Source organism: Schistocerca americana, chromosome 5 (genome assembly GCF_021461395.2).
Source record: "Schistocerca americana isolate TAMUIC-IGC-003095 chromosome 5, iqSchAmer2.1, whole genome shotgun sequence".
Taxonomy (NCBI): domain Eukaryota; kingdom Metazoa; phylum Arthropoda; class Insecta; order Orthoptera; family Acrididae; genus Schistocerca; species Schistocerca americana.
The window spans coordinates 366,808,450-366,835,074 of NC_060123.1; the positions used below are offsets into that span (position 1 = coordinate 366,808,450).

General features: G+C 43.7%; 1 protein-coding gene across 2 annotated transcripts in view; it reads left to right on the forward strand.

Moving 5' to 3' along the window:
- LOC124615461 (ral guanine nucleotide dissociation stimulator-like 1) overlaps positions 1–26,625 on the forward strand; it is a 558,067-nt gene that overhangs the window by 445,076 nt on the left and 86,366 nt on the right. For both annotated transcript variants that reach the window (XM_047143368.1, XM_047143367.1), the window contains exon 2: positions 16,345–16,449. In XM_047143368.1, the coding sequence (XP_046999324.1) occupies positions 16,345–16,449 (105 nt within the window). The remainder of the gene's footprint in view (positions 1–16,344; positions 16,450–26,625) is intronic.

Consider the following 26,625-nt stretch of genomic DNA (forward strand, 5'->3'; position numbering starts at 1 on the left):
CTCTCTCTCTCTCTCTCTCTCTCTCTCTCTCTCTCTCTCTCTCTCGTGCTTTTCTTGCCTATACTGAGATTTTTTTGAGGCAGGTCGCTGAATGGCGTGAATATTTAGAAACAGAATCTAGATTTTAAAACGATAAAAAGCTCATATAAATGAGCCCTTTTCCCTTGAGCGCTGTGACGGTTATGGTCACACAAGACTGTGTTGGCATTGTTGTGCGTTGCTTGGTGGGCGGGGAATGCTATTGCCGAGTGCCACAGTGGAGCTGTGTGGTACAACCATAGAGGTATGGAGTTGTCATGACGTCTCAAACTTGAAGCTGACGACCGCCATGTCAACTGTCCAAACATTAGCTTCTGTGGAAGTGCTTTGATCAAAAATAGCTTGCGACATTTGCGGGTGTAAATGATTATAGTCTAAAGCGTAAAGGAATCACATTTCATTTGTAACTGAACTTGTTTAAGCGATATTTTCTTGTATTATTATACAGGGTGTTACAAAAAGGTACGGCCAAACTTTCAGGAAACATTCCTCACACACAAATAAAGAAAAGATGTTATGTGGACATGTGTCCGGAAATGCTTAATTTCCATGTTAGAGCTCATTTTAGTTTGTTCTTCCACATACGCTCAATGGAGCACGTTATCATGATTTCATACGGGATACTCTATCTGTGCTGCTAGAACATGTGCCTTTACAAGTACGACACAACATGTGGTTCATGCACGATGGAGCTCCTGCACATTTCAGTCGAAGTGTTCTTACGCTTCTCAACAACAGATTCAGTGACCGATGGATTGGTAGAGGCGGACCAATTCCATGGCCTCCACGCTCTCCTGACCTCAACCCTCTTGACTTTCATTTATGGGGGCATTTGAAAGCTCTTGTCTACGCAACCCCGGTACCAAATGTAGAGACTCTTCGTGCTCGTATTGTGGACGGCCGTGATACAATACGCTATTCTCCAGGGCTGCATCAGCGCATCAGGGATTCCATGCGACGGAGGGTGGATGCATGTATCCTCACTAACGGAGGAAATTTTGAACATTTCCTGTAACAAAGTGCTCGAAGTCACGCTGGTACGTTCTGTTGCTGTGTGTTTCCATTCCATGATTAATGTGATTTGAAGAGAAGTAATAAAATGAGCTCTAACATGGAAAGTAAGCGTTTCCGGACACATGTCGACATAACAAATTTTCTTTCTTTGTGTGTGAGGAATGTTTCCTGATAGTTTGGCCGTACCTTTTTGTAACACCCTGTATGTTAATTTTGGTTGCAGTGATTACTTTTACTGTAGTAATTTTATTTCTGTCATTCGACTTTAGATTTCCTATCAGTCCCTCTCTAAAGGCTTTCTGGATGAACGCTGTGGTAAGGAAAGTTTGGAAACCGACCAAACATAGCAAAACACGTTCTCAACATTTTAGGGAACGGGTCATAGACTGAACATCAGTTTCGTCAGTCCGTATTAAGGAAACAGCTGGATTACGAAAGCAGACTTGTCACATTACGTACATCAATTCCTGTTTAATAGAAACGTGTAACATAAGCAAAGTTTCATTAACGGGAATAAATGCGCTATATTATTAAATCAAATATACGTTAAAGATCAGAAAAACGTCTGTAAACGCCTTCCTGATACTGTGCTGTTCACGAAAGCAATGCAATATCTGCTACTTAAAACAACTGTTGCGTGCAGACGACGGAAATTAAGAAAAAGAAGCAGTCGTAAATAGTAGTCTGCTAATGTTCTGGGGCATGCAGGAACACAACGTGCAGCATAAGTCTGCTGTGATGTTTCCCCTTATTGTACCTCAATGGGTACAGCGGCGCTACTTACGTTAGTGACCGCGCACTCGGTAAAGCATCACACAAGTGCTGAAAGTTATCTTAATAAAAATAGTAGTGACTGTTGTTATTCATTAAAAGCATTGCTTGCTGGCAGTGTAACCTATCTGTAAGCTTACGTAAACTTTCAACATAGGAAATCGGGAACTCTTGAAAATAAGAATCCGCTGCGAGAATGTGTCGCTAAAGTAAATTGAATTTATCTATATGGTTCTCTGTCTGTTTAAACATTAGCGATGGCAAGAACACTGGCCTCACGGAATGGCCGCGCGGTTAGAGGCGCCATGTCACTAATCGTGCGGCCCCTCCCGCCGGAGGTTCGAGTCCTCCCTCGGGCATGGGTGTGAGTGTTGTTCTTAGAGTTAAGTTAGTTCAAGTAGTGTGTAAGTCTAGAGACCGATGACCTCAGCAGTTTGGTCCCTTGGGAATTCGCACACATTTGAGCATTTGAAGAGTACTGTCTGAACTAAATATTGTGAACCATTAAACTTTTAAACTGATAAATTGGCCCTGGAAAAACTCAATGTTCCCTTCTTTTATTTTTTAATTTTTAACTTACCTGTTGCCCAATGAAAACGTCGTGACACTGCTTTTGTCTTAAAAGCGCCTCGCATTTGCTGAGCTACGACTGACCACTAAGATGCGCCTGGTTCAATGCGCTCTCTTTTATTAAAAAAAGGCAAAGCATACTTGGTTCATAACAAATATGCATTAGTGAAAATGATAGCCTATATTTTGGTATGGACTTTGGATTTGGACAATGACTTGTGATAAATAACATCAAATGTAATTAGTTTTCTGGTTAGGAAAGTTCTATATTACTTAAGTAGTCTTTAACATCAAATAAGATCTTTATGAAAACCCATTTCGTGAAAATGACATTAAATAGTAAACAATTATTTCTAGCCCCAAATTCAAACTGAAAATATGGCCGGCCGGAGTGGCCGTGCGGTTCTAGGCGCTACAGTCTGGAACAGCGCGACCGCTACGGTCGCAGGTTCGAATCCTGCCTCGGGCATGGATGTGTGTGATGTCATTAGGTTAGTTAGGTTTAAGTAGTTCTAAGTTCTAGGGGACTGATGACCTCAGAAGTTAAGTCCCATAGTGCTCAGAGCCATTTTTTACAAATTATGTATGGATGTTATCTTTCTCTGTACCCAAGTCTCTGGAAGTCTGAACCAAGAATGCTTAACTACAAGCTGCCGCAATAAAATAAAAAATCTGAAAGCAATTACCTTAACGTAAATCCTCTTCCATTACTTCAGTGCAATCATAATGAAATATTCTTCTCGTAATGCTCCAGTCTCTTTCCTCGTCTAAAATAATTAAGCAATAAATCAACATGTTCCAATTCCTCAGAATATAGCTACAACCGCATCACTCGGCCTGTGCCGTACTACTAGTCATGACACATCACTGCCGACTGCTGTCCCTCGTCATCTCACGATTAACAGTGCGCATCATCTCGCCCGCCTCTTGCAAGGCAGCGAAGGTCTAAGCAAGCCTCCAGGCGGCACAGCCTCTGTGTGACACTGCGCGCTTATAATTTCAAACAGGACAAAGGCGCTAACGCTTTCACGACTTCCAAATACTAGAAAAATGCCCATGAAATTATCTACAGCTCCTCATCAGTGCGTCGCCGAGAAAATGCGGTATTCGTGCTGCCAACTGCGCGTGTGAAACCCAAATGATGGTTCTTCGTCATAATGGCGGCTTCCAGCGGGGCCTGTTGAGAATGTCCGTAGCCGTTGTCTAGGAGGTTGGTGCAACGTCTTTGGAATGATACGGTGAATCTGGAAGGAAGTTAGTAGCATTCAGCATCTCCTGGTGTTGAGATGTTGAGACATGAGAGACGATTAGGGGAGGATGGGATCAAGAGAAACCTTGATACGCCTGAAGTAATTAGTGTAGAACCAGGGGGAAGCTAAATCAGGGAACTTGTTCCTCTTGAATATGAATGTGGCAACTGGTTAAGGTACTGTACTACTGAGAGCTCAGACTCGACATACCTGATGGCTAAAAAATGTGGATGAAAGATTTTACTTCTGCAGAAAAGTTTTTCTTCATCAGTCTTCTGACTGGTTTGATGCTGCCCGCCACAAATTCCTCTCCTGTCCTAACCTTTCGTCTCTGAGTGGCAGTTGCAACCTGCGTCCTCAGTTATTTGCTAGTTGTGTTCTAATCTCTGTCTTCCTCTACAGTTTTTACCCTTTACAGCTCCATCTAGTACCATGGCAGTTATTCCCTGATGTCTCAACACATGCCATATGATCCTTTCCTTTCTTCTTGTAAATATTATCCACATTTTCCTTTCCTCGGATGGTGGTGCAGGAACAAAAGCAGGTATTTGGGGGAAAATCATGGTGTATTGAGAATGGTTCCACCGGTTCATTGCCGATTGAGTGCTACTGCTGGAACTCGGAACTCTGTTTCGTCCTGTCTCGTGCGGGTATTGAGGTACGTTGTCTATTATTTCCTCGCTCCAAGCTCTTCATTTTTATTCCAGTAACTTCAGATGGTTTGCGATCCCCTAGAAAAGATCCTTCGTACGTACTGACTCGTCATACAAAACATTCTAATTCACTTTACTGTGTAAAATGTGAGTTTTGACTAATTGCACGTTCAAAAGCGATAGCACTCAAATTTATCGGAAAACCAGTATCGGAACCTCTTTCGAAGTTGGGTTGTTTCGAATAGTGAATCGAAACTCAGTAATGTAAACGAAAAAAGCTATGAAAAATACCTCCAATAGTAAAAAATACACTCCTGGAAATGGAAAAAAGAACACATTGACACCGGTGTGTCAGACCCACCATACTTGCTCCGGACACTGCGAGAGGGCTGTACAAGCAATGATCACACGCACGGCACAGCGGACACACCAGGAACCGCGGTGTTGGCCGTCGAATGGCGCTAGCTGCGCAGCATTTGTGCACCGCCGCCGTCAGTGTCAGCCTGTTTGCCATGGCATACGGAGCTCCATCGCAGTCTTTAACACTGGTAGCATGCCGCGACAGCGTGGACGTGAACCGTATGTGCAGTTGACGGACTTTGAGCGAGGGCGTATAGTGGGCACGCGGGAGGCCGGGTGGACGTACCGCCGAATTGCTCAACACGTGGGGCGTGAGGTCTCCACAGTACATCGATGTTGTCGCCAGTGGTCGGCGGAAGGTGCACGTGCCCGTCGACCTGGGACCAGACCGCAGCGACGCACGGATGCACGCCAAGACCGTAGGATCCTACGCAGTGCCGTAGGGGACCGCACCGCCACTTCCCAGCAAATTAGGGACACTGTTGCTCCTGGGGTATCGGCGAGGACCATTTGCAACCGTCTCCATGAAGCTGGGCTACGGTCCCGCACACCGTTACGCCGTCTTCCGCTCACGCCCCAACATCGTGCAGCCCGCCTCCAGTGGTGTCGCGACAGGCATGAATGGAGGGACGAATGGAGACGTGTCGTCTTCAGCGATGAGAGTCGCTTCTGCCTTGGTGCAAATGATGGTCGTATGCGTGTTTGGCGCCGTGCAGGTGAGCGCCACAATCAGGACTGCATACGACCGAGGCACACAGGGCCAACACCCGGCATCATGGTGTGGGGAGCGATCTCCTACACTGGCCGTACACCACTGGTGATCGTCGAGGGGACACTGAATAGTGCACGGTACATCCAAACCGTCATCGAACCCATCGTTCTACCATTCCTAGACCGGCAAGGGAACTTGCTGTTCCAACAGGACAATGCACGTCCGCATGTATCCCGTGCCACCCAACGTGCTCTAGAAGGTGTAAGTCAACTACCCTGGCCAGCAAGATCTCCGGATCTGTCCCCCATTGAGCATGTTTGGGACTGGATGAAGCGTCGTCTCACGCGGTCTGCACATCCAGCACGAACGCTGGTCCAACTGAGGCGCCAGGTGGAAATGGCATGGCAAGCCGTTCCACAGGACTACATCCAGCATCTCTACGATCGTTTCCATGGGAGAATAGCAGCCTGCATTGCTGCGAAAGGTGGATATACACTGTACTAGTGCCGACGTTGTGCATGCTCTGTTGCCTGTGTCTATGTGCCTGTGGTTCTGTCAGTGTGATCATGTGATGTATCTGACCCCAGGAATGTGTCAATAAAGTTTCCCCTTCCTGGGACAATGAATTCACGGTGTTTTTATTTCAATTTCCAGGAGTGTATTTTAAGGTAATTTAATAAACGGAACTTGTTCAGTCTCTCGGTATGCATCGCGTAGACGAGAGCAGCCGCAAGAGATATCAGCATCTTGGTCTATAAAACACCATGCGACAGTTTATCGACAACATCCTAGGAAGTAAAACCTAATACGCAGCAGCTGTGTGAAGATGAACAGGTTGGCAGGGACAGAGAGCTGCATCAAACCAGTTTTCGGATCAAGACCACAGGAATCAACTTCTCACCTATGGAGTTATAAGAAATCGCTACGTGTGTCTTGTGTCGTTCATTCGCCGCAACCTTCGCACTTCTAAAAACATTGACGTCGAGTTCACAACGTTGATAGTGTTAGGGACGCTGCTAACTTTTATCGGTTAAGTAAATGGAACCCTACGTTACTGCATATGGTGTTCAAAGATTGTTCAGTTTGAATCTTGATTAGAAATAACTCCGTCACAATTCCGGGTGACAGCGTAGTGGTTTCGTAGGGGAAGCAGTGGAGATGAAAAAAGAAGCTGATCAAGTCCTAGTGAGATATCTAGCCTGTCCGCCACTACTACCGGTTTGTCTGTTACAGTACACGGCCTAATTTGAACACGGTTTCCCATATCTTTCTGTATGTTATGACCCGCCATCGAGGAAAGATTGAAACCTTATACAATCGTACATCAGCGAAGATTTTTTTTCCTATTTTGACGAACGCTGACTTAATACATCCACCCGACAGTGCAAATAATTATTCCACCTTCTCGTTCGAAAGGTGATTAGGCGCTTTTTCAGCGCTGAGAAAATTTCATTGGCCTCACTGACTCTAAATGAATGTCATAAAGTTTCTCAACATATTTTGGAGCGTGTAATATATTGCGCAATTTTTGACAATTCAGAGCTGTTCGCCAGACCAGACCTAATACGCCTCATGGACCGTCTCAGAACTTTCAGCTAGCCACTAATTTCTCCCTCTCATATTAAACTTGTCAAAGATGTTGATCCCAGCTTATATTTATTTATTTATTAAACACGCTAAGAGAGATCCTGAACGCCCGAATCTTACATCGGACCATGGTTTCAAACAGGCAATATTTTTTATCATCACTGTTATGTTTTTTCTACAGCATAGTTACATAAGATATGACAATTTTAATTTGACAAATAGTAATAAAATAATATTAATGGAATAAAAATTATTTTAATGTTTGTAAAGACACTGTGAATGAACAGTGCTTACTAAGAGCTAATAATGTTAATGCTAGCAGTGCTATCGGTACTTTAATATACCGAGTTCTCACATAAAGAAATGTAAATATACTACACTACCTTCCAGAATTGGGAAATGTAATTTTGGTTGGAAAGAAGGATGTGATGAGGTAACGACTGTACAGGACGAAGACACAGCCATAATCGTTGCTTTAGTAGTTACGTCAATGGTTGTCGTTTGAAGCTGGAGCTCGTAATCAGTGCCGGCCGTTGTGGCCGAGCGGTTCTAGGCGCTTCAGTCCGGAACCGCGCTGCTGCTACGGTCGCAGGTTTGAATCCTGGCTCGGTCATGGATGTGTGTGATTTCCTTAGGTTAGTCAGGTTTAAGTAGTTATAAGTCTAGGGGTCTGATGACCTCAGATGTTAAGTCCCATAGTGCTTAGACCCATTTGAACCATCTTAATCAGTTTTGACACACAGAGGGAGGGATACATTCAATGCAGGTATTCATCACCAGTTTCAGGCGCCGTAAGCTTTCCTGAAAAAGACCTTGCACGATAACATCACAGTAATCAACAACTGGAAGTATAAGCGTTTGTTTAAGTTTTCACGTTAAATTAAGAGTAAAGGCCCTAATATCGAACCCTAGGGGACGCCTGATTCTGGCTTTTCTCATAGTGCCAGAAATGAGGCATTGTTGGCGAGATGGTAGGTACGAGTGAAACCATTCCATTGAACTTGGAAAAAATTAGATCGCTAACTTTAGCAAGGAAAAAGTCGATGTCGACTGTTTCAAAGGCTTTGCCACAGAAACACAACATAGTCGCCTCTTTGTCTATCTTTGGCAAGCTTCAGGTCATCTGTTAAAGCAGACGTCGTGCTGCGATGTTTGCGACGATCGGCGTTCGTGTAATAGATTGTTTATTCCTAAGTAGTTTTTTAACTGATGGAGGATTGTATAACTAAGGCCTTGGACGGTGTCGGAAGACTGTAATCAGAAGGTGCTGTGGCAACGACCTTATTAGATAATGGCTTGACAATTTCCTGTTTCCAGGTCTCAGGAAAACACTTGTGGTTGAGGAGTGATGGAAGATATGTTACAGTGGGCAGTAGTAGGTTAATAACAAAATTCATCATTTAGACTGCTATGCCCAGAAGACGTTGCTCTGGTACACATGATTGACTTTTTAACGGTATTGACAGGAACATGCTTGAGACAGAATTTTTCGTAGCTAATGTCGTTATTCCCCATAAACTACTGATTGTTTGTTTTGTTTTCGATTCAGCTGGGGTTGTAGGTAATGTGAAGTAACGATTCCTATCCTCGAGTGGAGCAATGGGATCAGTTGCAGCTTTAATTTTTCCTATACCAGAACCACTCTGGCTTTTCCATTACACAACACATATGTTTCTGTTGTCATTTAATGTACAACCATATCTAAGTTTAGCATTTCTCACAGTTTGTTGTCATGAAAATTGTCATGAGCAGACATGGCAGGTTCCGATGTTATGTGAGGTACTGGTACGAGGATTTCGTTGCAAATATGAGAGTTGACTACTAGCCGTGTTATGGGTAGGTGCAGTCTGATGTAGAGTCATATTTGAACAAAAAAGCATACACGAGAATTTCGCAATGGAGGGACTGTTGTGTAGAAGATTTATGTTAGTGGCAGCGGCAATACTTGGGATTGATTAAGGGTGGAAATATGCCAGATCTACGCATTGTATTGTAGTGAACTATCTGTAAGCCTTTTCTTGAGAGTGCGGGTCCATATTTCTGCATCGGTGAAACTTTGGAGCTCTCGTATCGTTAAACTTACGTGCCTGGCCCAACGGAGGTAAACGTCCATGCCGCGAGTGCTTTTTTTTTGTTTTTTTTTTTTTTATATGTGAGGGAGGAACTATTAATCTGTGAACACTCGCGGTGGTACCATTCGTATGTCAGGAGGAGCTTTGAGTGCAGAATAATATTTATTGTTTGTGAACCGGAGTTGGTTTCAAACGGTCTGTGATAAATCTGCGTGTATCATTAGAGTAACATGTGACTATGGTCATTAATTTGTAACGTCACTAAAGGCGTTCAGTTTTCCCTACTGTATGAGAGGCGTTCAATAAGTAATACAACACATACTGTATTTTTGTCGGCCGATTTCGGTTGAAGTAGTACGGCGTTTGCTGTGGGACATCGTAGACTATTCCCACTTCAGCCACTATAGTTTCATAAAATATGTGGGGACCCTACACGTAGTCCTCAAATTGGCGTCAGTAACGGAGGTGACATTGAATTTCTTTTGGAGGTAAACCAGACGACCGCAAATATTCATAGGCGCTTGCAGAATGTCTATGGAGACCTGGACGGGAACAAAAGCACGGCGTCACAAAGTCTGCGCACCCGAGACGAGCTCCAAAACTCCAGTGGACTGTTCTCCCTTATCCACCCTCCAGTCCGGATCTTGCACCTTCCGACTCTCACGTGTTTGGCCCAATGGAGGACACATTCTGCGGAAAGCAGTACGTGAATGATTGGGAGGTTCTTGATACAGCAAGACGTTGGCTCCGATGTCGATCAGTGGAGTGGCACCATGCGGGCATACGGTCCAAATTAGATGGTGTAATGCCGTTGCACTGAACGGAGATTATGTTGAAAAACAGAGTTTTGTAGCGAAAACAGTGGGAAATAATATGAAGTATTAGAATACTGAATAAAACATGCATTCAGAACAAATTGTGTTGGATTAGGTATTTAAGGTCCCTCGTAATTTGCTGTAGAAACGTGTGAGGAAAATGTGGTCATATGAAAGTAGCGGAACTCGAATTCTATCTCCTGTGATAACGGTATTTTGCGGCGCTCGTAAATTACTTAATGATCGGTGAAAGGTTCCTTAAACGGAGGACACGAGCGATCTGCCCTAAGAAGCTCGTCAGATACTACAGTCGCTACGCTACCCATGTCGTACATGAAACGCAGACTCAATAACGGCGGCGGGGAATCCCCGTTGGCAAGGGCACATTCGACTTGGAACTCGAGGAGAGAGAGAGAGGAGTGCATTTTCGTCGTCTTGGCAGCGGCGCAGGTGGCGGCGCGATGCGTGAGGTCAGCTTGCCGAGCAAATTAGCGCGCCTGCTCTCTCGTGTAAACCTCAGCTTGTCGCGTAATCGGAGCTGGCTGGCTGCGTGCGCGCGAGGGCGCGGCGCCCAGCCGCCGCCCGCCACTGACAGAGTGCCGTGCTGCCCGCTACCCACTCCGGTATTCCTGCTCCCACACCAGTGTTTGCAGAAAAAAGAAGTGCTGTCATGAAACAAGGACGCAAATAATTCTAGACTCTCAGCACGGTGAAAGACGAGTGAAGCACGTACGTGATAATTACAGAGCTGTAGTTTTTACTAGAATCAGGCTTAGTAACAGCCACATGGCATCACTAAATTTCTTATCTTTTAGTAAAAATTCAGTAGACATATGTAGGTGTGCCAGATTTCGCTATGTATTAAGATCGGAGTGAAAGTACATGGTAATGAAACCAAAATGTTCAAGTAAACGTAAATCCACAAACGAGTCGTTGACGAGACAGTTGAGAATTACTCCTGTATTGTGCTAGTTGGTACAACTGTTTGAAATGTAAATTTTTTTATTAAGTCCCCACGTATCAGGGCTAAAATTTTACTCATGGTTCGCGGCTGTGGAATGCATATAGGATGAAAGACAGAGGTATGGCCAAAATTTCAGGAAATGTTCTTCACACACAGCGTAACACAATTTAGCCAACCACAATAGAAAGAAAAATCATTGTTCGACGTGTTTGTCACAAATGTCGAAAAGTTCTTGACAGACTTACTTCAAATTTTTACTCATTGCTTCCTGTAAACTTCCAGATGGACTTTTTTAGTAAAGAATGTACAAGTTTTCTGATAAAACAGACTGCGAGAAAGAAGATGCTTTGCTGTGCTTTCATAAAGCGCCGTTTCGTTTTCTTCCTCGCAGTCTCTTTTAAGAAAATACCAAAAGTTGTTTTCAGCTTATCTGCTTAAGATTAGAATACTAAACCATACAGTCTGAATCGTCTGAAACTTTGTAATCCTACTCGTTTGCCATTTAAGCCCAAACGTGCTCCTGCAGGGCGCTGTCGTCCTTCAGATCTCTCCCAATATAAACGCTGAGCGCGACGACTATTACCATCTGCTAATCCTTACAGCAAAGGGGCATGTGCCAACTCCGCATTTGAGTGCACATCCAGTGGAGAGGATTACCGGAAACAAAGTCCGTGGTGGGCACTAAACAGTTGATGCTACGTGCTTCTTGCTAGTAAAGCAATGAAGCGCGTCACAGTCAACATTATCTCCGATAAATTGAAACAACTAACACTGGTGGTGAACCTACGAATTGCAACTAGCTATAAATTCTAACAAACCTAACCAAGATGGGGTTTTGAACATTTCGAGTAATAAAACGATTCCTGTACTACTTGTGAGTTCTGTTCCTGTGTCCTTCTCATAATTAATGTGATTATGAAGAGAAGTAGAAAATGAGCTCTGACGTGTAAATAAAGCGTCTCTGGATTCACGCCTAAATAACAAATTTTATTCCTCTACTAGCGGTTACCGGCCACGCTTTGCTGTTGTTGCTGAGTCTGGTCCAATGGGAAAGAAAGAAACGAGATTCTGCTGCCCCTTGTGTATAGACGGAGGGAGGAAAGGAGGTTAAAAATATATGGTCCATATTCAGTAGCGTATTGTCTAAAAATTTAAAGTAAACAGGTCAGGAACTTTTCGAAATTTTTGGCAAAAGTGTTTCCCTTTATACACTCTTAGGACAGAAAGAAAGACACGCCACGAATGAATTATCCGAATGGAATGGAAATTGGTCAATGCGTACAGACAAACAAATGATTAAAAGTTCTGAAAAGTCGGATGGTTTATGAGAGAGAGAGAGAGAGAGAGAGAGAGAGAGAGAGAGAGAGAGAGAGAGAGCGCTTCTCAAATTGAGCAAGTCAGTAACGGGTTGGTCCATCTCTAGCCCCTATGCAAGTTATTCGGCTTGGCATTGACTGATAGTCTTTTGTGTCTTCCTGAGTGGGTATCCTTCACAATTCCATGTAGCCGGAGCCTTAGATCGTAAAAATCCCCAGTAGATTGGATGGCCCTGTCCATAATGCGTCAAACTTTCTCAGTTGGGAAGGGATCTGACAAGCTTGCTGGCCAAGACAGGATTTGGCGAGCGCGAAGACTAGCAGTAGAAACTTCCGGTTTGTGCGGTCGGGCATTATCTTACTGAAATGTAAGCCCAACTCTGCTTACATGAAGGACAACAAAACGGGGCGTACATTATCGGATGACAACGTAAGTGGTCCTGGTATAAAATGAAATGGCACCCTTGACCATGTTGCTGGTTACTGGGCCATACAGAGGGCAACAGACAGATTGGTATCCCACCGCTGTCTCCACAAACGTCTCGCTCATCATCGGAGCTCAGTCCCAAGCGAGACTCGTCGCTGAAGACAGTTCTACTCCAGTCAGTTAGACTCCAGTCCGAATGTGACCAAAACCACTACAAACGGGCTTGTTGGTGTACAGAGTCATTGGTAGTCGGTGCAATGGGCGCCCTGAGCTCAGCTCCCTGTTAGTGGCCAATTAAAGGTTCTAATGGTTACTCCGACACCATTCGCACGTCGGATCGATGATAACGATGAATCCGGGGCTGTGAGCGCCTGTTTGACAATTGCTCTGTCCTCACGTTCTGTCTTCTATCTAGGTCGACCGCTTCCTTTTGACGCAGTGTTCGGCGATGGTTCACCCATTCCCGCCAACATCGGTGAATAGTAGCGTCGCTTCTATTCAGATATCGAGCGGTCGATGATTACTCCAAGCAGCGGCTTTCAGCTCAAATACGCGTCCTGTCTGAGGTGCTGTCATCTGCATACATTGTTCATGCGCTTGTCTGCGAGACCTAGTTACTTTCCAACTGTATAATCACAATGAATTTCCAGCGACTTCATGCCCTTGTATCGACATGTCCACTGTTTCCTTTACTTACCATCTGCGCAATGAAACTGCGCTGCTGCGCCACACATTCATCCATCGTCCGCCATCGATTTGTGACCAATTTGCGCAACTCCTTCGTGGTGCGTCGTTTTTTTTTCCTTAGAATGTATGTGACACATTTTATGTATTATATGTGGCGCTCCAGAAAGTATATAAAAATATGCTCGTATTCAAATGCAACGTTGTGTAAATGTTTGAAATAATTCTGTGAAGAACTTTTGGAGATCTACTATTTCGTACGAACGAATGTTATCAATTTTATTTGTGTAGATGTCTGAGGAAGGTTTGGCCATACCTCATTCCTAGACACTGTTGGATGAGGTATCGACACAATTTGCTGTTGATGTAAGAGGACGTACTAAAATAGTCCAAGATACATAGTCCGAAAAGTGTCCGTACCCTGGCCTCCAGGGTCACCTGATCTCAACCCTCTGGAGTTAACTGTAAGGAGTCATCTCACAATCAAAGTGAATAGCGCTCCCGTTGATAACGCTAAAGAATTGTACAGTTTTGTCAAGGTTTACGAGGTGATCTGAGGGTGTTTCGTTCGTAGCTCGCTGCATAGACGACTTCATTATTGAATCTGAACGTGATGGCGACACGTAGGATGCCCGCCTTTACAAATACGAGCTTACAATAAACTGTAACGTGCAACTTTGTCAAATAATAGTGTATTAATTGTTAACACATGCCGTGATAACATTTAAGTCCACATAGGTGGGGACTTAATCGAAAAGTTTACGTTTCAAATACATTTTGAATATTTCTCGGGTATTGAGCCGGGTGGTGTCGACCAATAGGCACGATATTGTACGTCGTACTGAAATCAGTCGTTATTATCTGCCGAGTACGATGAAAGCATTAAAAGAAATCTGTTTTATCTCTTAAAATTAACATGGAGTATCCGCTATTGTACAGATAAATGACAGGCCTCTGATCCCACTATGAAGAATATCTTGTATCTTGTGCTTATCGTGCCACAATTAATCTATGAAATCTCTTAGCTCCACACCACAGCACTCCTTGCAAATTTTGTTTCCTTAAACTGTTATCGTGCCCGGTGTTTGCTTGCAGCAACACTTGGTTTTTTATTGATCTGTTGTTAACGTGAATTCACGAAATACTTGTTCAACAAACTATCGAAAATCTCTTTTTGATGTCCTACATTGCTTGCGCATTTCTTGAAGAACTATAGAGTTATAGCCCAAGACAGCAAAAACGGAAATTTGAAGGAAAAAGGTAGGAAATTAGACCAATGAAACGGAAAAAAGAAAAATGAATTTTCAAAGCTAGGCTATCTGAATTAACATTCTAGTGTATAGGGCAAATAAGAAGCACAGCAAACTACTGCTTTCGCTAATAGCGGCGTAGAAGGGAATCCAAATATTGTATCATAGGTAGAAATAATAAGTTAAGTACCCATAGGGCTCAGGTCCTTTAAGACGTATCATATGAGATAAGAAAAACACGAGGTTAAACAGCTTTTTATGAGCGATGGGTGAGACTTCGCTGTTTTTCGTGACATATGTTAGTTCAGACTCTCTGCGATTTATTTCTTTTTCGCAATAATCGTTCTGCAATACATCGCACCGCCAGACTTGGAACGCTAGAGGTTTCGTCAATAATTTACTTTTGAAATTTAAATATTCCATAAAAACAGGTTATAAGCGAATACTGCAGTATTACCATCCATTGTTGAAAAGATGACTTCCGCAACTCAAAACGCACACGCGAGTGCCATTACAGGAAAAAAGTGCAAACTATGTTTTGCTTTTATTTGGAAGAGGGTGTTCCCAAAGCTATTTTTATTAATCGACGTAGTCTGTATTTTCACAGAAATCCGTAAAATATTTTGTTTCGAAAGTGAAGATATTACAGATAACGTAGTTTCGTTCTATCAGTGACAATGAGATCGGGAGTATACAGAAATAATCCAGTTTGTTCTCGTAACTAGTTTAACCTAGTTGATGTATGTATTGAGTTCAGTGAGTGACAAAACGTCCATACAAATGTATAATTGCGTGAAACAGATGAAAATTGATAAAGCACGCCTTGGATAATAGTGTTTCCTGGTTCTTTTTAATACGACGGGCAAACAGTTGAGAGGAGTGTGTGAGAAGAGGGTCGGGTCACGCGCGAAAATGAAATTGCTGCTTAGCGCAGTCCTCGGGCAATTTCGAACACATTTCTGTCGCGCAGTATAAGAAAAACAGTATCTCGCGAGGATGTTGGAAAGTGGAGGCTCTGCGAGTTCTGTATACCGACTATCGGCACGTGAAAAATACGCTGACATTCTTAAAATAGTTACGAGAACCCGTAAGACGACTGTATGTATTTGCAGAGGGGGAAAGTAATGTCCACCCATAAACGCTTCGCAAGGAAGGAAGGAAGAAGAAAGAAAAGACTGGGTTAATCCTCCCGTTGACATCGAGGTCGTTAGAGACGGAGCACAAGCTCCGTTGGTGTCAAGGAAGGAGAAGGAAATCAGCCGTGTTCTTTCAAAGAAACCATCTTGACATTTGCCTCGAGCGATTTAGGGAAATCAAGCTAAACCAAATCAGGATGGCCCGACTCGGGTTTGAACCGACGTCCTCCCGAATGAGAGTCCAGTGTGTTCAACACTGCGCCGACTCGCTCGGTAAAATGCGCTTCGCCTCCAGGCAACATTACCACAAATTGCGTTTGAGAGAAAATGTCTCATTCGCAAAGTGGCAACAAATTCTATAGAACATAAAACTGCAAAGACTGTGGGCTAGGAAGAGGATTTCATTGATACATAATTGTTACTTAACCTGGTCCTTAATAGTCGTTATTGAATTAATAAGTCACGGAACTGAAGGAAACCATGGTTCACTACATCAACTGGGTGTTCCAAGTAGTTTCAGGTACAGCAAGGACAAACAAAAGCTAAGGATAAGAAAGCTGATCAGGCGTATACTGTTGTCCTTTATCTGGTATCTTGCGGCGACAACGCCTTTCGTTTGCACGATGTACACGTCTTTGTTTCCAATTTTGTATTGTACGAGTTTTCCCCATGTTCTACGGGGATACGTGCAGAGCTAACTGCGCGTGTTTTGTGTGTGTTACAGCAGCCGACCTGGAGACTGTGGGGCGAGGAGCGCGTGGAGGGTGCTCTCTACACCGTCTACCTCAAGAAGGTGCGATACCACCGCCCGACGCGAAGCGTCTCTTCCGTGAGTATTTGCAGTCCTCCATCTTCCTGCAGTTATGAAACGCAGCAATGATCGATTACTTTAGAAAAAGCAAACTGTTTTGTCCGTGACACTGTGGAGTTAAATGTTTGTCTCATACATCATTGAGCAAATGAATTAGGCACACCTACGCAGCAGATAGCAGCAGCCGCTTGAGCTCTGATTATAGAGATGACACATCGAGGCATAGACTCCGTGTGTAGCGGTCTTCAGTCCGAAGACTGCTTCGATGCAGATTTCCACGCTAGTCTGTCCTGCGCAAGCAGCAAGTTTGAATAACTACTGCAACCTCCATACATTTGAACCTTCTTCTTCAAACCGTTGGTTAAGTCGCATAGTGCTCAGAGCCACCTTCAAACCGTTGTCTCCCACTTCAATTTTTACCCCACTCACTTCGCTCGATTACCAAACTGAAGAATCCTTGGCGCCTATCAACTGATCCCTTCTTTTAATGAATATGTGCCATAAATTTCCTTTTTTGCTCAATTCGATTTAGTACCTGCTCATTAGTTATTCGATCTACCCGTCTATCAGAAGCTTTTGTTCTCTTCTCCTTTGAAATGTTAACAGTCCACGTTTCACTTCCGCATAAGGCTGCAATCTAGATAAATGCCTTCAAGAAAGACTTTGTAATATTGAAATTCACATTCGATGTTGACAAATTTCCCTTTTTTAAAAATACTTTTTGTCGTTACTAGTTTGCATTTTATGCGCTCTATTCCAGACAGAATCAGTTATTTCGTTGCTCAAATAACAACAGACAGAGGTTATTTTAGTGCCTCATTTGCTAATCTAATTCCCTTAGCGCTGATCTATTTAATTCGAATACATTCCAACAACTTTGTTTTAATTGCTGGTTTTTTGATTTATGGGCATAAGGCCGTGGCCCATGGCATAAACTTTTGCCTATCGTTTCGTTTTCAAATGCTGGAAACGTCATCAGAGGCATACGGGCTCGGAAAGCAGTTACAGACTCGAAGGCGCCCAGCAAGACGAACTGAGCTTATTCAAGTGTGTAACTGTTTTCTGATCGTTAAAGCTTCTGATGATGCCTTCAACACTGGAGGACGAAACGTTAGGCAGAGAAGTATACTTTGAGCCATGACCTAATGGCCGTTAAACAAATATCAACAACTGCGCAGATACCGCATTCAATGATTGAGCCTCGTTTTATTTTTTGTTAAGGTCCAACTTAAAACTTCTTTTCAAGCCACTATTTATTCTTTTCAAATCATGTTTCAAAGATGATCCACACCCTTTGCCATCTCTGAGGTTTGCCGAAGAAATTGTAATTCTTTCAAAGTTTTTATTTCTTCTCGTTGAACTTTAATCCCTCTCCGAATTTATCCTTGCTTTCCTTTACTGCTTCAACATTTTACTGACAGTAACATGGAAGATATGCTACAACAGTGTCTCATCCCTTTCTTAACTATGGCCCCACTTTCACGTCCTTCGACTCTTACAACTGCACTCTGGTTTCTGAGCAAGTTGTAGATAACCTTTTGCACCCCGTGTTTTATGCCTGCACCCATCAGAATTTCAAAGTGTGCATTCCAGTCAGCATTTGATGTAAATTTGGATTTGCCTTTCTTCATTCTGTCTTTTAAGATGTCGTTATAGTATTGCTTCGCATGTTCCTATCCTACATCTCTCCGGAACCCAAACCGAACTTCTCCAAGATCAGTTTCTACCAGTTTTTCCACTATTCCGCAAATAATTCGTGGCTGTATTATGCAACTAAGACTTATTGAAACTATGATTCGGTAGCAGTCACACGAATCAGCACTTGTTTTCTTTGGAAAGGGATTACTACATTCTTCTTGAAGTCTGAAGGTATTTCGCCTGTCTCGTGCACTCAAGTGACAAATGGGATTGCGATATGCACATATATAGATGGCAGTAGTATCGCGTACTCAAGGTATAAAAGAGCAGTGCATTTGCGGAACTGCGATTTGAACTCAGATGATTCACTTGAAAAGGTTTCCAACGTCGTTATGACCACAAAATGGGCATTAATAGACTTTGAACGCAGAATGGCAGTTGGAGCTAGACGTGAGTGACATTCCATTTCGGAAATAGTTAAGGAATTCAGTATTCCGGGCTCCATAGAGTCAAGAGTGTGCCGAGAATATCAGATTTCAGGCATTACTTCTTGCCACGTACTAACGGACAACGCAGTGAGTGACGGCCTTCACTTAACAACCGAGGGCACCGGCCTTTGCGTAGGGTTGTCATTGCTGACAGATAAGCAACACAGCGTGAAATGACTGTAGAAGCAGCCGGCCGAAGTGGCCGTGCGGTTAAAGGCGCTGCAGTCTGGAACCGCAAGACCGCTACGGTCGCAGGTTCGAATCCTGCCTCGGGCATGGATGTTTGTGATGTCCTTAGGTTAGTTAGGTTTAACTAGTTCTAAGTTCTAGGGGACTAATGACCTCAACAGTTGCGTCCCATAGTGCTCAGAGCCATTTGAGCCATTTGACTGTAGAAGTCAATGTGGTACGTACGAGGAATGTATCTGTAGGTACAGTGCGGCTAAATTTGGCGTTAATGGGCTATGGCACCAGACGACCGACGTGAGTGCTTTTGCTAACACCACAACATTGCATGCAGCACCTCTTCTGGGCTCGTGACCATATCGGTTGGATCTTAGACGGCTGGAAAACTATGATCTGGTCAGATTCGTCCCAATTTAAGTTGGTAAGAGCTGGTGGTAAGGTTCGAGTGTGGCACAGATCCCACGAAGCCGCGCACCAAGTTGTCAACAAGGCACTGTGCAAGCAGGTGGTGGCTCCATAATATTGTGGGCTCTACTTACATGGAAAGGAGTGGGTCCCTTGATCCAGCTGAACCGATCATTGATTGGAAGTCGTTATGGTTCAAATGGCTCTGAGCACTATGGGACTCAACTGCTGAGGTCATTAGTCCCCTAGAACTTAGAACTAGTTAAACCTAACTAACCTAAGGACATCACAAACAACCATGCCCGAGGCAGGATTCGAACCTGCGACCGTAGCGGTCTTGCGGTTCCAAACTGCAGCGCCTTTAACCGCGAAGTCGTTATGTTCGACTGCTTGGAGACCATTTTCAGCCATTCGTGGACGGAATTTTTATGGATGACAGTGGACAATGGCACTGGACCACAGTTGTTCGGAACTGGTTTGATGAACATTCTGAACGATTCGAGCGAATGGTTTGGCGACTCAGATCGCCCGATTTGAATCCCATCCAACATTTATGGGACATAATCGAGAGGTCAGTTCGTTCACAAAATCCTGCGCCGCCAGCACTTACGCAATTATGGTGGCTGTAGCGGCAGCGCGGTTCAACACTTGTACAGGGGACTTGGCAGCGATTTGTGGAGTCCGTGCCACATTGAGGTACTGCGGGATGCCGGGCAAAAGGTGGTCTGACACGATTTAGGAGGTATCTCACGACTATTGTCACCTCAGTGTATGTCTTGCATATCAGATGAAAGACCTTTGTCGTAGTGTGTTCTCCCTAGAACCTCATTTATTCCGAGGAAATGTCATCTACTCCAGGAGCCTTATTTCGACTCAGATATTTGAGTGTCCGGTCAAATTCTACTCATGGTATCATATCTGCCATCTCATATTCATCTAAAACCACTTTCCTTTCTATAATATTGCCTTCATTCTTTTTGTGTAGCCCTTCTACGAGGGGCGTTTAAAAGTCCGTGCAAAGCCCGAGAGATGGCACGACAGGCACGTATCGAGCTCATGTTTAGTTAGTAGCATCTTTGGAAAGAGCGCACACCAAGTTTCAGCCATATCGGTCTATTTCTTTGTGTTTGACATTCGTGTGAATCAAGGAAGTCGAGTGATTGTCAAAAAATGGACGAAAAAGAATTTCGTGTGGTGATTAAACATTACTGTATAATAGGCAAAACGCCTCAGGAGGCTAAAGAGAAGCTTGATAAACATTATGGTGACTTCGCACCTTCGATTAGAACAGTTTATAAGTGGTTTCAAAATTTTCGGAGTGGCCATATGGGCACAAGTGATGCTGAACGTTCTGGACGCCCTGTGGAGGTTACGACTCCAGAAATCATTGATAAAATCCATGGTATGGTGATGGATGACAGAAGAGTTAAGGTGCGTGAGATTGCTAGTGCTGTGGGCATCTCGAATGAACGGGTACATAATATTTTGCATAAACATTTGGACATGAAAAATCTATCCGCAAGATGGGTTCCGCGATTGCTCACACTTGACCAAAAACGGAATCGTGTGAAGTGTTGCAAGGATGGTTTGCAGCTGTTCAGGAAGAATCCGCAGGACTGTAACCGTCGTTTCGTCACTGTGGATGAAATAAGGATACAGTACTATAATCCAGAGACCAAAGTACAATCTAAACAATGGGTTACCAAGGGAGAATCTGCACCAAAAAAGGCGTAAAGGTCATGGCGACTGTCTCTGTCTCTGATTAGCAAGGGATAATCCTCATCGACTATCTGGAAAGGGTAAAATTATCACAGGAGCATATTTTTCATGGTTATTGGACCGTTTGAAAACCGAGCTGCAAGAAAAACGCCGGCAATTGGACCGCAAAAAAGTCCTTTCCCATCACGACAATGCACCAGCAGACACCTCAGCAGTTGTGGTCGCAAAATTATTGGAAATAGGATTCCAACTCGTTTCACATCCCCCCTATTCTCCAGATTTGGCTCCCTCGGACTACTATTTGTTCCCCAATTTGAAGAAATGGCTGGCGGGACAAAGATTTTATTCAAACGAGGTGGTGATTGCAGCAACTAATAGCTATTTTGGCCTTGGACGAAGTGTATAAGTATGAAAGGAGACTATGTCGAAAAATAAAAAAGGTTTACCCCAAACACGTAAGTAGTTTTTATTTTTGCACGGACTTTTCAAACGCGCCTCGTATACATTCCTTCCACCATTCAGCGTTACAGTCTTTGCTTAATACTGGCTTCACGAGGCACGAAAACCGTTGGAGACCATTTTAATCGATGGTCGCACGCATCAACGCATGAAGATTGCCTAGAGCTGGGTCCAAAACTCGCACGTCTCGCTCGATGGCGTCCCATATAGAGTATAACTTAAGGGGAGTGGCCTGGGCGGCGATACACTAGTCTGACCCAATGTGGGGACGGTGATAGTACATGGGTGGTTATGGACCAGGGCGCAGCAGGCAAACAAACGGGAGTATCTCCACCAAGTGTCCACACGATGCCTAGTTGGCAAATGGGATGCATCGATGCCTGTTGTTAACGACGTTGTCATATTGCGACATCACAGAGTAGAAATATCTCTGAAGTGAACAGTTGTATACGCAAGACAGAATGTACAATGCATCCCAGCCCCCCCTACCCCCCCCCCCCCCCCAGCCCACGAGTCTCCTGGACAGTGCAGAATTCGCTCGTATGTGGAATTATCTTGGCGTATAGCTCCGGAGAGGAAAAAACAGGGTCATTTCCGTCGTTTACTCACACCCCAGATATAGCTATTTTTTTTTGTTATGGATACAGGAAAGAAAGCCACTGCAAATGTTTTAGGTTTGTAATGCTCTTGACCATATTGCCAAGTCCATATTGTAACAAATTATCCTGCGCCAGCATTGCCAAATGGTTTATGATATCCCAGTTTAGTTCGCTGTAGCCCAAAACACATGGGATGACGTGAAGCAAATTAGGGACCTGTTCCCTATTAGGAAGTACACCATAATAATCAACATTCCAACGTATATATATTTTAGTTTATGCACAAGAGTCCAGTGAGTGCTCAGTACAGAGGGGCTGCATACACCGTCACCAACTGCTGAATAGTGTTTTGATCCATCTTTGAATGGAAATACAACAACGATTGTGCACGAAAAGGATTCGAAAGGTCTTTGGTAGGTTTCCGGAGGTATGTGACTTTTAGATGACTACGTATAGGCCACACAGTTCCCATAAATTATGGCAAAACGGTCTCTGGTCTGTGAGCTTGCGCTGATAACATCCTACTCTTGCTCTATGTGGTGGAGATCAGACAAATTTGGTGTCCAAGACATCAAATTCAGTTGATTTTCAGTCTGCTCAAGCCACCGAATCGATTCTGGCCTTATGACACGGACAGCTAATTCTACTAGAAGACGCCTTGGCCGTCGGGGGAAGCAGCAAGCATGGAGAGATACAGATGGTCTGCAATAATATTCATGTGGTCAACAACTGACGTGGCACCTTTGGTTAATATCTCAGGTCCAATAGAAGCCCAGGTGAATGCCGGCGTTGCATAATATTGCCCCCCCTTCCCCCGCCCCCCGCCCCACCACCGGCCTGGGATCGTGGCTCGGCACATCCGTTCAACAGTATGACGAAGTATCTCGACACCACCAACGACCTTGTGTAACTAGAAATGTGATTTGTCCGACACGCTTGCATTGATTCACGGTACAATCGAGGTGATCCTGTGTCCACTGTAGTCGTAATTGACTACGTTGTGAGGTCAGCATGTAGGGGTGCTGCGAAGCCCCATGTTCAACAGTGTACACCGAAAAGTGTGTTTCAAAACAATAACGTAGGGACCGGCGTTGTACTCCGTCGTCAGATCTGCCACAAATCGCTCTAGAGACGGGAGAACCTCCGATCTCGACGTCCTGTTATGAGACGTGGACGTACAAGATGTCGCCTACTCGTGGTTTTAGCGCCCTTCAAACACTTCCCTGAGATACTGACGACAGTAGCACGCGAACAGCCCTTTCAGTCTCTCGTTCCCAGGCGCCGGTTCATAACAATCTGCCCTTTGACAAAGTCGCTTATGTCAGTGTATTTCCACATTTGCGGCCAGCATCATCGCTACCATGATTACTCATTCGTCTCTGCCCCGCGTTTATACTTTCCTCACCGCGTCACGTGCCCGCAGCTCCACCAAGCGGCAGCCAGTCTCGCGATGGACAGAGGTCTCTTACAATGAAGTGCTGCCCTGAAAAATTGATTTTAATCCTGGAGTTGCATATGTTAGCGAAAACTCAATTGACCGCAACAAAGAAAGTGAGCTTCGTCTGGATGAAATCGGTATGTCTAAGTCGACTTCAATAAAAAAAGTAAATGTCCTTGCCATACGCGTACGGTAATCAAAGTGTTTTACTTCCACCGCGCCCGTGTTGACATTCGCCAAGCCCAAGGCCATTTTTGTTACGCGGTGCCCTTACCAGTGTTAAACAGTGTGTACTCATATTTTTAAACACATTTTGCTTTCATATAACACGTTAAGACGACGTCTAATAACATTCATTTCAATAATTTAGGCACTGTAAGATGATGTACACTTTATCATAAAATTCAGGCTTTCACGGCTGGTATTTGCGACATTGCTCATATTTGATTAATTGGTCTTGGAACACCGCCTTATGTCCACAAATAAAATATTTGCAGTGTCACTCACACTTTACCTGTAGACTTAACCATTTTGTTTAGACATAAAACACACATTTCTACAAACACAAAATGTACGTACGTACAAAGAAACACCGGCAAACCTCCCACCTCCGATTCTTCAGAGAATCGAGCTCCCATGTATAAAACAGCTTAAAACGTCTCATTACTTTAGAGATGAGTAAATGTATTAAATATTTGACGTTAAGCGTTTAAGCGAGAAAAGTTCTGAAAAAGTTTGAGAACTCTTGTAAATGCTCTTATTCTCCAATACTGAATGATTGTCTGAGAAGGATCCCCTTGAGTGCGAGGTCGCAAAAGGCCGATGATGCTCCACATATTGTCCACCATGCAACCACAGTATTGGCTGCTAATGGCAACAGGGGGAGGGACTGGAGGTATCCAGTGGTGAGCGCAGCATGAGGCTGCGAAGCGTCGTTGATCGGTTTAGTCGACGAGTAACTCACAATAGTGCTACAGCACTAGGGCTGTTGAAACGGAGCAAAGCAATGACAACGATAAACAAAGCAAATGTTGCATTATATAAGTTAATATGTCAACTAGCTCTGCAGATGATGAAGAAATTGATGAAATGTATGATGAGATAAAAGAAATTATTCGGGTAGTGAAGGGAGACGAAAATTTAATAGTCATGGGTGACTGGAATTCGAGAGTAGGAAAAGGGAGAGAAGGAAACGTAGTAGGTGAATATGGAATGGGGCTATGAAATGAAAGAGGAAGCCGCCTGGTAGAATTTTGCACAGAGCACAACTTAATCATAGCTAACACTTGGTTCAAGAATCATGAAAGAAGGTTGTATACATGGAAGAACCCTCGGGATACTAGAAGGCTTCAGATATCTTATATAATGGTAAGACAGAGATTTAGGAACCACATTTTAAATTGTAAGACATTTCCAGGGGCAGATGTGGACTCTGACCACAATCTATTGGTTATGAACTGTAGATTAAAACTGAAGAAACTGCAAAAAGGTGGGAATTTGGAGGAGATGGGACCTGGATAAACTGACAGAACCAGAGGTTGTACAGAGTTTCAGGGAGAGCATAAGGGAACCATTGACAGGAATGGGGGAAAGAAATACAGTAGAAGAAGAATGGGTAGCTTTGATGAATTAAATAGTGAAGTCAGCAGAGCATCAAGTAGGTGAAAAAGACGGGGGCTAGTAGAAATACTTGGGTAACAGAAGAAATACTGAATTTAATTGATGAAAGGAGAAAATATAAAAATGCAATAAGTGAAGCAGGCATAAAGGAAGACGAACGTCTCAAAAATGAGATCGACAGGAAGTGCAAAATGGCTAAGCAGGGATGGCTAGAGGACAAATGTACGGATGTAGAGGCTTACCTCGCTAGGGGCAAGATAGATACTGCCTACAGGAAAATTAAAGAAACCTTTGGAGAAAAGAGAACCACTTGCATGAATATCAAGAGCTCAGATGGAAACCCAGTTATAAGCATAGAAGGGAAAGCAGAAAGGTGGAAGGAGTATATAGAGGGTCTATACAGGGGCGATGTTCTTGAGGACAATATTACGGAAATGGAAGAGGATGTAGATGAAGATGAAATGGGAGATATGATACTGCATGAAGAGTTTGCCAGAGCGCTGAAAGACCTAAGTCAAAACAAGGCCCCGGGAGTAGACAACATTCCATTAGAACTACTGACAACCTTGGGAGAGCTAGTCCCGAGAAAACTCTACCATCTGGTGAGCAATATATATGAGACAGGTGAAATTCCCTCAGACTTCAAGAAGAATATAATAATTCCAATCCCAAAGAAAGCAGGTGTTGACAGATGTGAAAATTACCGAACTATCAGTTTAAGAAGTCACAGCTGCAAAATACTAACGCAAATTCTTTACAGACGAATGGAAAAACTGGTAGAAGCCGACCTCGGGGAAGATCAGTTTGGATTCCGCAGAAATGTTGGGACACGTGAGGCAATACTGACCCTACGACTTATCTTAGAAGAAAGATTAAGAAAAGGCAAACCTACGTTTCTAGCATTTGTAGACTTAGAGAAAGCTTTTGACAGTGTTGACTGGAATACTCTCTTTCAAATTCTGAAGGTGGCAGGGGTCAAATACAGAGAGCGAAAGACTATTTACCATTTGTACAGAAACCAGATGGCAGTTAAGAAGAGTCGAGGGGGCATGAAAAGGAAGCATTGGTTGGGAAGGGAGTGAGACAGGGTTGTAGCCTCTCCCCGATGCTATTCAATCTGTATATTGAGCAAGCAGCAAAGGAAACAAAAGAAAAATTCGGAGTAGGTATTAAAATCCATGGAGAAGAAATAAAAACTTTTAGGTTTGCCGATGACATTGTAATTCTGTCAGAGACAGCAAAGGACCAGGAAGAGCAGTTGAAAGGAATGGACAGTGTCTTGAAAGGAGGATATAAGATGAACATCAACAAAAGCAAAACGAGGACAATGGAATGTAGTCGAGTTAAGTCGGATAATGCTGAGGGAATTAGAGTAGGAAACGAGTTCTGCTATTTAGGAAGCAAAATAACTGATTATGGTCAAAGTAGAGAGAATATAAAATGTAGACTGGCAATGGCAAGGAAAGCGTTTCTGAAGAAGGGAAATTTGTTAACATCGAGTATTGATTTTAGTGTCAGGAAGTCGTTTCTGAAAGTATTTGTATGGAGTGTAGCCGTGTATGGAAGTGAAACATGGACGATAAATAGTTTGGACAAGAAGAGAATAGAAGGTTTCGAAATGTGGTGCTACAGAAGAATGCTG